The sequence below is a fragment of the Lagopus muta genome, chromosome 4 (assembly GCF_023343835.1).
Source record: "Lagopus muta isolate bLagMut1 chromosome 4, bLagMut1 primary, whole genome shotgun sequence".
Classification (NCBI taxonomy): domain Eukaryota; kingdom Metazoa; phylum Chordata; class Aves; order Galliformes; family Phasianidae; genus Lagopus; species Lagopus muta.
In genome coordinates this window covers 48,546,055-48,561,811 of record NC_064436.1, presented here as the reverse complement: position 1 = coordinate 48,561,811, position 15,757 = coordinate 48,546,055, and the positions used below count along the sequence as shown (strand labels likewise).

Genomic DNA, 15,757 nt, shown 5'->3' with positions numbered 1-15,757 from the left:
AGTGGAATACTTGCAAAATATGTTAATGCTCTCTGCTGCGTTTCCATTCTTATCCACCTTCCTCTATTAATACACAGGATTTTCTTTTTGTAACTTATTAGCATACTAAAATTAAATTCAAAACAAGTACCAAAACATAGGGACTTCACAAGAAAATCTTTATTCTACTCTTGCAAGTACATGATCAAGTATTTAGATTAACAATATTATGAATGCAGAGAATTAAAAAAGCATAATACTGGAAGATTATTTTGCAGCCAGTATTAAGATAACTCTGAAATGAAATTAGATTATTTCATAAATTACACAGAGATTGGAAATAACATTGATACACAAGGATACTCTTTGAAATCCTTGTATCGCTATTTGGAGACTAATTCCTCTGAAAAGCTAAACTTTAGTGCCTAACATAAAAAAGTTAAAACTCTACTAGTATCAATAAGCAGAACAATGTAAGTATCTTGCAGTAGCTGACGCCCAACTTCCGAATGCGTATCTCTGAATATTTTAGAGTTATACTTGGTATGTTATGTGTAAAGCCTAAAACGAATTATTTTTCAGAAAAAAAATCTCATTTTCATACAGGCAAAAACTCCTATTCACCACATTTTTGTATCCAAATTCCGACCAATTCTCTTAAAAGCATAAGCCTATATTTGAACTGAAAGCCTGGTAAACTTTTGACAGCTATGTTGAAAGGGCATAGATACTGCCCTGAGATTTTAGTAATAATTTTTGCCAGTGGTTGTTGGCAAACATGTAAGTACTGAGCAATGACAGGTTCAAAAAACCCAAACCAATTCACAGCTTCAATGGGAAGAAAAAAAAAAACAACACTGATTTTCTTTTCTATCAGAATGTGAAGAAAAATGTATTTGTGCAGTCCATTTATAAGCAAAACATGACTTTTAACATAGGTGATTAAATACTAATTTCCTAAGAAAACAGCCAGTAGGAAATGTCTATCATAACTACATTTTACAAGATCTTTAATAATTAAATATAAATTAGACAGAATAATGGTTTCCTAAACAAAAACAAAAAGCAGAAAAACTTGAAGTAATTACAACTGTTACTTCCTATCTATTAATAATATTTTTTTAATTTATAGGACACAACTAAGAGCTACCCTTGCATTAGCCGCCCTGTATTAAATGTTTGCCGGTGAAACAGCAAAAGTGATAATGTAGGTCTTAGGATGTTAATTCTGACCATTGTAATGCTAACTATGAATGAAGGAACAACTGGCGCCTACTATTCAGTCCATCCAGCCTTTGGCTTTACAAATGAACAACATGAATTGAGGCAAAAAAAAAAAGTTTTTCTGCGTCATATTTGAAAGCCTGTCAGATTTTTTTTCTTTTACAGAGTTAATCCAAACCTAAAAGATTTAAAGCCGACATTCGTGTTAAAGACAGAGGGCCTCTTTGTATTTTTTGGATGAAGAGGGGAAAAATAAAATCCCACAGAGGTATTTCCTTCCTTTCTGTACAAGAAAGCTCCCCCTCACTCTGTAGAAAACATTTTTGTCTCTAACTTTTCACATCTCTCTACACATAGGCAGGTCATCTGGGAAATGGCAAACCAATCCTTTCCAGACAATGGCACTAACAGGAGCAGCCTGTTCTGGGGCCGGACTCTGGCTGCCTCTGTTCGTGGTTTACAAATTGTTCCTAATGTGAGAGATTTGTGGTCTATGCCAAGTTTTCCCCCTTTAGGCCTTGTGAAACCAAATGGAATCTGCCACAAAAGTGGCTCCCAGGGGAATTCAGAAGTAATCCAAAACGAGAGCTGGAAAGCCTAGTTTATTGTAGAACTAACAAATCCTGCAGGGAAGATAAATAATTTGTTGTCTGCACAGCTCACGCTCAATATGAGGACTTTCTAAAACGAATTAACATTGCTTACTAAGTGCTACACACAGACATATTTTTAAAGAAAAAGATGGACTGAAAATCATTCCTGGATTAGAAATCCTGGAGGCAAAGTGTTTGAAAGGATGTGTAATATTAGGAAATTACGTGCCAAAATGAACAAAAATATTTCCTTTTTCTTCACTATGAAATGTTCTTCTGAAACAGCTATTAAAGATTTTAGAAAACAATAGCCTTCTAAAAGTAAAAAGAGAAAGACGAAGATTCTTGCTTTAGTTTACTTCATCTGCCATCTATGTACATATCCTCTCCCCGTAAACCACCGAATTATTAAAATAACATCTTTTCAACACCAACAACAGTTGGTTAAAGCAGTTCAAATCAACAACAGTTTTTCTTCTCAGTTACCTTCAGAGACAACTTCATTAGTTTTAGTTACGTATTTCTCTTCATACATGTCTAAGTACTTAGCGTTGTAACACTAAAACAGATCTGCAATTAATTCCCAGTGCAGCAGTCTCCACAAGGAGCTGTAGTCATGCCTGCAGTGCTTCTTTGCTCTTTGCAGTTAAAAAAGAAATAAAAATCCCATAGGTCCTATGAAGTAGGAACTTTGCTTATTAGGTGAATTAAAAAGGCAGTCCCCCCACTTTTTGAAAATCCATTCAAAGTAAAAACAGGAAGTAGTAATTAAGAAGCAGATAAAGGGATATTTGCAGACAGAATTCAGAAGTTCTTACTTGAACGAATCCCCTGTGAGACAAGAAAAGTGGCTACGAGACCCGCTGTCACTTTTTCCCCCAGTTTCTCTGATTTTCTTCAGCTAAGAATACTACTAGGTCATTGCAGGGCCATGAATTTTTCTCACAGCAGATAGGTACAAAAGAGAAAAGGTATCCCTCAGGGGGATGAAATATGGCTCCAGTAACATCAACACAAATAATAAATAACATTTTAAGTAATAAATACACACAGCTCACTATAAATCCTAAAGCTCCAAGAAGCATTACTGTGATGACAGAATATAAACCTTAATGAAGTCAATAGAGCAATACAGGTTTGTAATCATCAGATTAGCATTTATCTCTGACCACAGTAAGACACTTGAGTACAGAAAAGGATGAAACGCAAGGATGAACCTTACTACATATTTGCAGGACTGGCTTCGGAGTGTTTGTTCATTCTTCCTTTCTGAACTACATTTATAGATACTCAATTCTCTCCTTGCATTTTATAAAAATCCAGATTATTTCAAAAGTTATGTTAAAAAAAAAAAAAAAAAAAAAAGCATCAACAACAAGCAGCCACCAAAGAGGTCCACAGTGGTAAAACAAAATAAATATAGGAACAGCAAGAACTGACTAAAAAATATCTAGTACTAGAGACCAAGTACAACTAAATTGTATGGTATTAACACTCAAAACAGAGACCAACCAAAGGGAATTAAATGGAGACATTATTGATAAATTGGAAAAGAAAAATTGCTTATGAAAATTCCTTGCTTTTGGATTCCAACAGTGAAAAATTAAAAGCAAACCTCTTGTTTAAAGAACTTAATAAGATAAAATGTGTTAAGTATTAGGACTGTGAGATAATATTAAATAGGAAATATGAGTTTAATTTTGATTCACTTAAAAAAAATCCTCAATAAATCGTCAAACTCTTTTATGAAGCAATATTGTTCTCCATAAAAATATACATGCAAAACAAATTTTATTCCCTCCCTACACCTATAGGTATAATAGGTATAGGGAGGAAGACAGACACAGATCAATGATCACTGTTTTGGGGTTCTGGAGAACTTTACAGTGCACATTTAGAGTACAAAAATAAATTAAACAGTTCTGCAGATACTGAACTTTTGCTTTTAATCTTCATACCATATTTCTTATTTCCAGTAAATTTTATAATTTTTAGCTACTTCATTAATCAGGTGTGTAAAAAAACAACACCCCCCCTAGAAACTCAAAGCATAAAATAGTATCAAGAGAGTCAGGATTTGTATGAGTGTAAAATAGACATGAAGTTGTTCATGCTTCCCTCCCAGTTATATCCCTTCAGCTTGAACCACACTCATACTTGTTTCAGAAAAATAATTTATACTAGCATAGAAATTCAGCATTTTTATCGATTTTATGGAAAGGTTCTATGAGCATTAGATTCTACTGACAGCCATTCGAATAGTTACTCTGATTAGATGATGTAAGTTACAGAAACTTCATTAGTTAACAATAGTTACTGCGAGAAGATTACACGGACAAAAAGGCGGAACTAATTGCAGCATCATTTCTTTCATTCAGGTTCTATATTGCACAGTATGGCAAAACAGGAGAACAAAATTTCTCCTGCTAATCTGTTCGATGACAGATTGGAGATGTGTTTTGTTCAGCATCACACAACAGTTTTCTGCATATGGAAGAGTTTGTACAAAGTAAATATTGAATAAGAAGAGATTCGTAATTTTCTTTTAGTTACTTATGCAAACTACATGTGGCTTTAAAATGAGAAAATACTGTAGGTGTGCTTGAAAACATATTAAGAGTATACTCCACTTATTCTCTTTGTGAATGTTGTATGTAAAAGAAAAGTCAGTTAGTGTAGAAGAGATTCACACAGTTGGCTTTCTTCAGATCTACAATGAAAATATTCTTTTTGTAGTCTGCAGTGGCATCTTTTTCCAAATGAAATGGCTTTCCAGTTTCTGACCAAAGTCACAGCACTGTGAAATTAAAGAATGAATTTGGACACAGGCTGCTGTCAGCAGTTTTGGCCACTGAGTTCGTACTGGAAAAAATAAGCAGTTCCCAAATCTAACCCCCTAAGATTTGTACAAAACCTGTTTATAAAAAAAACAAAAAACAAAAGAGCAACAACAACAACAAAAATTCAGACAGTCCCTTCTGCACATTTTGTCTGACCAGGCTAAGGCAAAACAGACAAAAAGCTACTGAAACACAGGTCAGCTTGTTTCTTTAAGTTCTGACAAACATACCTGGATAGTGCAAATCTTCAAGTGTGACTTATACATTTGAAGGAATCAGACAAGCAGCATTTGCATAGAAAAGTAGAGATGTCCATAGGCATTTCTTTCTACCATACCACTGTATGTTTCACAGCTGTGAATCTTTTAGTTTGAATACTTAGTAGACTGGACTTATTTCAGCAAAACCCAGCTAATCTGCCCTGGAGGCTTCCAGGATAGCATACAAAAACCCCAGCTCCCACCTGAGGCACTGTATTTATCAACAGGACTGTCTTTGTCCATAAAGAATGTACCTCAAAAAGCTAGATGAGCTTTTAAAATGAGCACTTAAGGTCTATAAGAAGTTTAAGAGAGATCATTCCAATGTTAGAGGCCTCTGGCTCTATTCTTAGGAAAAAAAAAAAACAGAAGAAAAAAGCAACTCCTCCAACAACTGTGTGCATCTAGTGCTACTATATATATATACATAAGCAAACCACAAATTCCTAATGACAAAATAACTAGATACATTTCAATTACAGATACATTTTTCCCAAATTCATTTATTTAACTTAGTAAGTCACATTACTTTGGTGTCACGTGAAATCCAAATTGCAAGAGGATTTACTTTTAATTGGCAGAAACCTCACTTTACAAGCAAATATTTTGCAAAGTTTGTAGGAAAAGCATTCCTTTCAGTGACATCTTTTGTTTACAGCTTCAGACTGAACATACATTCAGTATTCAGTTATTTCCACTGTAAGGTAGCCAACTCTATGCCTTACCAAGTGCAATACATCCTGCTGCCCACATTGTTCTTACTGCTATAGCCATTCTTCTGTCTTGAACAACAAGACAGTGTAAAAACACAAAAAAACCCAAGCAAATGAAAACCATACATGACCAATTTCAGATATATTCTGAAATTTCTTCTAAAAATATAGTGAATATGAAGGAAAATGCTTAGGTACAATAGCTTTAATCAATTTAGAATAATGTACTTTTTTTTTTTATTTTATGAGTAATGGAGGCAACAAGTTAACATAAAATCTACCTACATATAGGAAAGTTAGAGGTTATAGCAGAGAGGAAAAACAGCAGGAAATTATATAAATTTCATCCTCTTTCTTTGGTGCCCAAGTACTTAAGTCAACTCCTTGTGTTTTCCATTGTAATTTAGTACTTACATAAACGGCTACATATTTGAGAATATATATATATTCTCATATATATATATATATATATATATGAGAAAACATACTATTGTTTTCTCATAACAGCTTATGTGAGAGGTGAGATTTGTGTGTCTGATTTAACTCCAAGCAAAGGAGGGATATTCACTACATTTCCCCCACTGTGCAGGTGTTTTTAAATTGTTGAATTACATGACAGAAGCAAAGTTAAAAGTACCTACTCTCCTATTTGTGTGTGGCTTGGTCTCGTTGATGTGATTTGAGAACAATCAGAGGAGCATCTTTTTGAAACAAACAGGTATTCTCACCTGCTTATTCCCAACAGCCATGCCCAGAAACAGATATTAGTGTCTGTAGAATAAATACTAAGCTTCAGATGTTTTTAGAAGTGAATAGTTTTGAGAATTTGGGACTGAAGTTCCATTAAATAAGGACAAGCAGCAATTGTGTATCTTTTGTAGATTTAGTACTATTTACAATACTTACAATAGGTTAACACAAATAGGATAATAATAAAAAGAAAAACCAAAATTTACACTGAAAGATTAAAGAAATGGTACAATAATACATTCCAAGCACAACACTAATTGAAAAGTAAATGTGTGATGGTGATCAGCTGCTCATGCAACATTGCGGCAACTCAAATTTCTGACCTATACTGGAGTTTCTAAGACAGCTTTAATCAATGTGCTACGTGTGCTATTTAGGTATAAAAAAATCTCCAGCCAAGTTAGTGCTGTAATTTTGAGTGCTGAATTTGGTTAAGACATCTCTTTAGAAAATGTCTTAATGAAATTCAGCACTCTGTGATGTGATGCAGCTTATTTGTCAGCTCTTCCTTGGTAGAACATACAATCACAGCACGTTAGCTGAGCTTCTTTTTTCAGAAGAGTAAAATTTCATCCTGTTCTCAATAAACATGACTTCCACATTGAAGATATAATAAGAAGCAAACATCTTATGTACCTCTAGCTAAGAGAAGGATCCAATACAGATTAGGTCTGAACGAAAACCTGAAGTATTCTTTGTGCACACACGGAGATCAGTTAAAATATACTTTACCTCTCCTGACATATCGGGTGCCATAGGAATGACTGGCCACAAAGAAGAGTAGATTCCAAAAAACACTATCCAGAGTGCTATGCTGCCCCAGATAGCTATATGACTGAACTGTTAAAGCAAAGAAAAACAAAACAATCATCGTAGATGTATTATGACATAAAAAAAGACCTTTGCTACTTACTGTTTATGATGCATTTCTGATAAACATTTCAATGCCTGGTATTAACTGCTATAGTTTCTTAAAGCCAGCTTATATTTTCAGCAGCAATGTCATTTACATTTTAAACCAATTTAAGCTTAATTACAAACAATTCAGTCATTTGATTTTTCTAGGATGATTTTAAGCCTTACTCCAAATTCCTCCTTTTTACTATTCACCATTTTTTTAATGTATGTATTTTCTGTCTTATGAGTTACCACAATTTAATTTGATATTATAGCAAAAGCCAAACATAATAAGAAAAACAAAATATTCATCTACCATACTTTATAGTGCACTTGAGAATGTGATAAAGACATTTGCTTACCAAAGTCCAATACGAGGTCTCTAATCCAGCCTTCAAACATACAGTTAGAACCACAAACTTTAAAAAGAGAGAGAGAGAGGGGGATTCTTATTTAAGATAAAAATCTTACTGAACACATTCAGAGTTAATTATTTGATTGATCTTTCAGGAGAACATAGAATAAGAGGTTAAACTATTTCTATAATTTACATTACGTTTACTTGCACAAATAAGAGAAACGATAATCAATCTCTTCAATTTAAATGAGATTTCTTTAATAATATTCAACGAAGTACTGTCTGTGTGTCAACGCACACGCAGGTCAATGCAACAGGTTCCAATGTACCAGTGCAATAGAACTTAGTAAAACAAAATGCAGTCATTTCTATAGAGCTACAGGGAATGGCCCGTCTGATTTAAAATAACGCGTTCCAAAAATGTGGAATTCTCAGCAACTCCGAAATAATACTATTTTAGACTGTGCTAGCTGCATTTTACCTGTTTCTCTGTAAGTATGCGAGTTTAGATCTGAAGTTTAAGTTTCCATTTGAAATGACCAAGTAAAACGAGACTACAAGCTTTAAAAGTAAATGCCATTAATGAGCAAGTAATAAAGTATTAAGGATTATTAGTTTGAAGTAATAATCTTAATTTGTTCTGTCTGGAATACTCTTGTTTTACATTAGGAATCTTAACCATTTCCCTTGCCTCCTAGAATACTGGAAGCTTGCCTGTAACCAAGTTGCTAGTTTCTCTTTCTACGTCATTTTGGTTAACAGAGAGGTGTGTGAAAAGTATTCCAACTGTAGTTCACTGCAGTCAGTAAAAGATCATTCATGGTCTTTAGCCATCCTCTTTAGAGAGGATGACTTCTGCTTTCTACATAAAGAGAGATTCTGAAGATACAGACGCTTGGCTGAAAACCTGCAATTGTTTAAGTTTACATTAGTCCAAATTTAAGAAGTCGCTTCAATTCAGCAATATTTCGTTCAAGAGTCACCTTCACCAAACTCAGAAAAGCCAGAGCCAATACTGACAGTCCAAAACCTATGTTCTGTGTACAAAACACATCCAATCTGTTTTATGTTATTTTCCTTCTTCTCAGTTTTTATCTTTTCTTATTTTGACTCTTTTTTATGGAGCAATCCCTGAACACATCATGTTATTCTCAAATATGATATGTTCTATTTTAATTTAGAGATGAGTAGTAACTGAAAATCTACAATCCAACAGAAATGAGTAGTCAATAAAACTGTTTATCTCTTTCCTTTGAAATTTACAAAAACGAGTTTTATATTCACTAAAGAAATGCTGGATATAAATTTAGTACATGCGCAAACAGGCATTACAAGTTTTGCTTTATCTACACTTCAAAATACATGAGGCCAAAAGCTGAGCCACAAAGACCAAACTCTAACAGCTACACTTTAGTTTCAAACATATATGATTAAAACTGGTTTATCGGCCATGTTGGCAGCAATCATTTAAGTGGTGACTTCATCAGTAGCTGAACTTCAACGAGACTCAAAAACTCAGAAGTAATTTCGTTTTATCAGAAGCTGAAAATCACTAGTTAAATATATCTGACAAGTCTTGCACTGTGTGTGGAGCACAGAAGGATACAAAATCTCACTAGAAAGCTTTCACCCTACCTACAAGTTTATGCGTTTAATCTGGAGTATCTTGTTTCAACTACTGCATTAATAAGGATTAAAAAAAAGCAAAACAAAACAAAAACAAAACCCAAACCACTGACACAATTTCATTATTTAAAAATGGTGTGAAATCTCATTAGGAGAAAATTAAGGACCATGATGAGTGTTATAATTTACTTAATCTATCCAGTCATGGTGCTATATTCGGATGCACGATAAAATGAATTATAGAGAAAAATACTTCTCACTGTTACATGTGCTTGTTATTTTTGAATCTGACATGAGAGAAGAAATTATCCTTTAGGATCAGTTTAAGAAGTCGTGTTGCATAGACCATGCACACAAAACAAAAACAGTGAAGGCTGCTGTCAAAGGAGATATTGACTGTGTGAATAAATTCCCTCTTCACATTACACTGTTCCACACCCCCAAACTGAAAGCCTCTCATATCTTCAAGAGTACTCAAGAACTCCTTGAATTCCTGTACAAAGATAGAAATACAGCAATTGCAACACTCAGCCCTCCCAAGACTTTCAATGTGAAGGGAAGGGAAGCAAAAGGAAGAGCAGGTTGTCTGGACTTAAAATGGTGAAGTAATAGTTTATTTGGAATTCTTGACTATTTTGTAAGATAGTAACAATCAAGACTCTCAAGACAGTGAGGTTTCAGCTCTCTAAGTAGAAAACCAGTTGCAGAAAGTGACAGAAGAATTGCACTGTCTAATGTGGCCTCTAAACATTTATGGATGCAGCCTGACAAACAGTAGCAACCAGCTCCACATTACAATACTGAAAGTATGAGAAACGAAATAATTTCCCAAGGCAGTGGAAAATTCTACTGCAGATTTATAAAAGCAGGCTTTGATGTTTGTGAGCCACCTGATATAACAGATGACACTCAGATGTGCTAAGATTTCAAGACTGCCATCAGTTGATGGATGACAGTCCAAATAATGTAAGTAAACCCTAATCCACTAGCCTCTCAGTATAGCATATGTAACTTGTTTTCTTCTGGTGTCAAGCTTGGCTTTCAAAAGGAGATACAGAGCAGAACCTCTACTAGGATGAAGTTCTGAGACCATTTCAGGACAGAAGTTCAGCTGTGATTACAGCAGTATGTTGAATAATTGGGTTTAACAACGTGTACAGTGCTAACCTGCTCAGTTAAATGATGGCCACTGTAAAGGATGCTTTAAGATACCCACCTAATAGAATGATGGCCATTATTAAGGATGCTTTAAGAGCAGAAGTGGATGCTGGCTGTCAGAAAAACTGACTCAGATCCTGGGATAAGCGAAGTTACACAAGTCATGTATACATTTTATAAAATTCACAACAACAGCTGAACTGAGCCAGGTTGCAACTTTAAGTAAACAGTAGAGTCTGAACCTGATGCAGAGAACCTCTTTCCCTGAGAAGAATGTTTCACCTCAAATGTCAGGTGGTTCTGGTAGACACATTCAACTCCAAAGAGAAGAGTGAGCAGGTCTAATTCTGCCTCTAAGAATTCTTGGAAAACCCATACCTGGTCGATATTCTCAGTAAGTGAGAAACAGGTATTTAGCTTCATCGCTTTGTTTTATGAGATATAAAGATTAAAAGAAAAAGCAAGAATGATTAGTAAGTACAAGAGTAACATAAAATTACCATTAGGTGTGGTCAAATTTAACCAAGAAGTCTTGGTTGCATGTGGCTATGCCTTTATTTCAAGTTCCTATTACTAATTAAGAGAGGGAGTAGAGACTTATACTTTTTCAAGTCAACAAACCAGTTTCACACACAATAACTCATGATGTCTCCAATGTAGAAACTTACCTTAAATTATGGTAATTGTTAATTAGGGAATTACAGTTCCCACTACTTTAAAAATAGACTGTTTCCAGTAAAGGACAGATGAGTCTTCTGCATCATTACTTTATTAAACTATTTGGTTTTAAAAAACAGAGTTAAATACAAAACAAACTTTAAGGTTTCTCAGAGTCATCCAAGTACCATTTCACACCAAGTCTTCAATACAGAGAATTATAAATAAGAATAAAAACCATCTCTGTAGGAGTTAAAAATAGAGGCAGTATGCACAACAATTGATAAAGCATTAGACAGCTGTAGCAAGACTTACAGTATAAACGGTGTTTCCCAAGAGCAGATAATCTGAAGTTTTACCATTACCAAATACAGTGCCTGTGGAAGGAAGCAAACACTTAAATATACTCAATAGTAACATACTCTATTTACACTTTATCTTTGAATAGAACAGGACACCACAAGGAACAGCAAGAGCTCTGGAAGCCTGAGAACAAAGCTGAGAACACTGCTTATTTTGAAGTTTATACAAGAGAGGTGGCAGTTGTTAGGCTTACTTGTACATACAAATTTGATTTCTGCCATTCACTGCTGTATTGATGAACTTCCAGAAAAATTTTCTGTCAAGATCTATGTTCTTATTACTTCTTATATCCAGATAACAAATAGAGTGTAGACTCTAGTTTTGCGTACTGTCCAGCGCCTAAGTTCTATGAAACAAATCCTGAAAATTCTTAAAAATTCATAGGTATTCTCAGCTATTTCTTGCAGATGCTACTACAATGCAGGCAGTTTGAAATTTTCCACTTAACCTTATTTGTCCACACATTTATTGTCTCTAAAGAGTAAACACAAAAAAGCACTCAAAGAAAAGGCTGTGAGCTCTCAGTGACTTCCATAATCTTCAAAATTTTCAATGTACTAATAAATATCTGTTCAAATTTGCATTCTGTTGCTTAACAGTATATATATCTAGCAATAAAGAACTCAATGAAATAAAACACAGGAATAAGCAGACAGCTATGACAGTTCCCAACTGTTGGACTGCTAAGACTCAGCACTTTTATGCACTCTTAAAGTTGCACTACTTATCATTCTTGCTCCATTACTCCATTCATTTCTCTCAGAATTCTCCTGCACTGTCTCTTTCATAAGAAATAAGTGGAGACAGAGACCTGTTCACAGTAGTTCTGTTCTCTATTGGATCTCTCTGACTTAAGCATCTCTCCTGGGAAAAAAACAGCATTATTTCTTCTTCTTTATACACACTTAGCGGCTTCTACCCTGCATTCTTCTTCCCTTGCAGAAGCTCTGCACCAGCTGGACCTACAGGAAGCTGTTGTACTACACACCAAGCACACAAACCCCTGGTATTATTTCTGCTCCCCTTGCTCACCCAGCCCTTCGTTAGGAAGGGAGAGAATGACAGAAAGCATTTTTTTTTCAGACTTGATGGCAGTAAACAGGTCAACTCTAGCTCCTCTACTGTGAGCTGGAGAGATCCGCTCTGGAACGCTCTTGTAGGAACCCAGTAGTCTTACCCAGATATCACAGATTTACTGTTCACATGAACTCCTGTGCTATGCAATGCATCAGTCTCTTACAAGGATTGACTACAACTTCGAATTTGGATTTTATTATGAATTTGAAGCTGCAATACTAGCATATGAAATAACATTTTGGGATCTCCTTCCTCCTGGGCTGTCTACAACCTTTTTGAGGCAATAAGCTGCCACTGAACTTGCATCCAGTGGCCTTTCAGAGAAAACAGGCTGCTTCCTACTTTCCAGTATCCATTCAGAAGTCACTCAGCATGGAATATGGCAAGTTTTTCCCTTAACCTTCCCAGGCACAAGCAGCTGTGACTGTCTCACTCTGTTATGTCAAGTACCAGAATATTCCTACAGTCCCATGTAAATGACTGATTTACATGGGTAGATAGTGATAGAACAAGGAGGAACAGTTTTAAACTAAGACAGGAAAGATTTAGGTTAGATATTAGGAGGAAGTTTTTCACACAGAGAGTGGTTACACACTGGTACAGGTTGCCCAAGGAGGTTGTGGATCCCCATCCCTGGAGGCACTCAAGGCCAGGCTGCATGTGGCTCTGGGCAGCCTGGTCTAGTGGCTGGCACCCCTGCACACAGCAAACTAGATGATCATTGTGGTTCTTTTCAACCCAGGCCATTTTACGATTCTACGATTCAGCTCTTTGAAAGGGTAGATAACAGCAGAACATGGGAAAATGGTTTTAAGTTGAGGGAGGGGAGATTTAGGTTGGATGTCAGGGGAAGTTCTTTACTATGAGAGTGATGAGGTGCTGGAACAGGCTGCCCAGAGAGGTTGTGGATGCCCTGCCCCTGGAGGTATTCAAGGCCAGGTTGGATGGGGCCCTAGGCAGCCTGGTCTAGTATTAAACAGGGAGGTTGGTGGCTACCAATTGTGCTAGAGTGAATTGTTTGGCTGCTATCAAGAAAGCTCAGATGACTACTAATTTAACAGAGAAAGCATAAGGCACAAGCTATTCTTACATTTATATTTTCACAATGTGGAGGCAAAACATCCCAGGCCTATTAGAGCTGCCATAAACACAAATATTCCCACAGCCTGGAAATAACGCTTTCCGTCTTTGACAATTAATACGGTGTGCCTCCCAACCACCCTGTTTCCTTCTACATCTCAGGTGCACATATGACAGCTAAGCTAGAACAGTGAGAGGACTGAGGTGTCCAGGATGACCTGCTTTGATCTGTCACAAGTCTGCTGATACAGATGTAAGCTACTGGGTTTATATACCCCTGATGCAACAGGAAAGACTATATCCAAAGCCAATAGAGACTTACAAAATAAGAGTCAATGCAAAGGACTCTAGTGATTTATGATCTTTTAAGTATTTTACACAGTAGATTATTATACAAAGATAACGATTAAATAGTAATTTTCTCCACAGTTTAAATTTACTTCAAGCATATTTGTAGTTTTATGTGGACAGTATTGCTTCTGCTTTTAAACACATTTTAAACAAAACATTTTAAATAGACTGCATCTGTTTCAGTTCTAGAAGTGACACTACCTCACAGAGCTAGCAGTATTAATAAAGCATCACTACATTAAAAAGTTACTTCAAAATTCAGTACCTTTTGACATTTATTTTTTTTTATTTTTCATAACACTTACCGTGCTGGAGGGCTTTTAGTGGAAACCAAAATAGAATGAATGAGTGGAAGAGGCCATTTAAACAATGTACCCAGAAAACCTAAAGGAAAAGAGAAATCCATGAGAACCATTTGCAACAAACTAGCTCTGTGAACCCTGACCTTTCTTTTCATCTGTGTGTTAGATTCACAAAATGTGTTTCTGTCAGGCCACCACTGTGAAGTAACATAACTGACAGGCACTTTCTGCCTCTTAGCTCTTCATGGGTCATTTGTTTATTTTCATGTTTTGAAAAAAAAAAAAAAAAAGTATGTATTATCTCCACCTTTTAATTTCAAATCAGAAGGGCAATTAAAACTTATACATATGGGAGTATCATCAGAAGAAAATAAACTAAACCAGACAAGTGGAACAATTGCTACATTCTAAGGAAGGGAACTAAAAAAGGACTTCAGTTTTTATAATTTACTTTTTGCATAATGATTTTTAAGGCAGAACAACAAATCACGAGTTTACATAGACTTACCTACACATTTCCACACACAAATAAATTAAAAAAGGACAAATAATATCTTCCAAAGACTTTTCCTTACACGTACACCTTCATCACACGGATCTCTCTTTAATGTACTTTCAAAATAATTTGAATTAACTTCAAACTTATTTCCATTTATAAAAAAAAACTTCTAAAAACAAATGTATTATGTTTATCCAGACACAACCTTCTGATGCTTTCCGTAATAGATATCATACATATTCTTAAGTTTTTTTGTTTGTTTGTTTGTTTTTCAAAATATCTGTAACCTGTACCTTCAGGATATCAATTTTTTTTTTCCATTAGCAAAGTATTTTGACAATTACAGCCTTTAGTAAAACTAACTATTGTGTATTATCAGAGTTCAGATGTTCAAACAATTGAAATTAAGTTGCTTCGCATTTTTCACAATGTCTCAGAGTCTTTTGTTAGATTATACAACTACCCTAGGATGTATGATCCAATTTACACTCCAACACTTTGCACATTTGAACTTGTGCTACTCATTAACCTTTGTCTCTCCCTCTTGCTATGTCATTACCAGAAGTTTTTATTTGACAGAAAGCACAGGTGGATGCAAGAAAAATTAGTTCTACTTTTACATTTTCCTGGCCAATTCTTATTGTCACATGCTAATCCTTTAACCTCTGTCATGACCTCATAACCTTTGATCCCTTTTACCATAACAAACATCTGCATCAACATTCAAGACAGTCATGTTTCCAAATCTTTAACAACACCTATTCAACTTATATAGCTGGGAATTTTGTAGACTTTTACTTCTAATAAGTATCATATGCCACAGAATTTCCAAGGAAGTGAACAATACAACTGTGCAATAAATATATACGTATTGGAGTTATCATTTAAAAACAGAACTGTAACTCATGATGTACACTACTGTATTAAAAGTATCACAACACAGAAGTGCCTGAATTAACAGACCATTGTAAGTCTTGCATTGTTAAAGCATTCGCAGTGACATAATGATAGTTTCCTTATCATTTTCAGG

General features: G+C 35.2%; 1 protein-coding gene across 5 annotated transcripts in view; it reads right to left on the bottom strand.

The window, feature by feature from the left end:
* The window catches only part of ATP8A1 (ATPase phospholipid transporting 8A1), a 94,914-nt gene that overhangs the window by 11,149 nt on the left and 68,008 nt on the right, over window positions 1-15,757 (bottom strand). For all 5 annotated transcript variants that reach the window (XM_048941329.1, XM_048941330.1, XM_048941328.1 and 2 more), the window contains 4 exons: window positions 14,232-14,310; window positions 11,371-11,432; window positions 7,619-7,675; window positions 7,092-7,199 (listed from right to left, as the gene is read on the bottom strand). In XM_048941329.1, coding sequence (XP_048797286.1) covers window positions 7,092-7,199; window positions 7,619-7,675; window positions 11,371-11,432; window positions 14,232-14,310 — 306 coding nt within the window. The remainder of the gene's footprint in view (window positions 1-7,091; window positions 7,200-7,618; window positions 7,676-11,370; window positions 11,433-14,231; window positions 14,311-15,757) is intronic.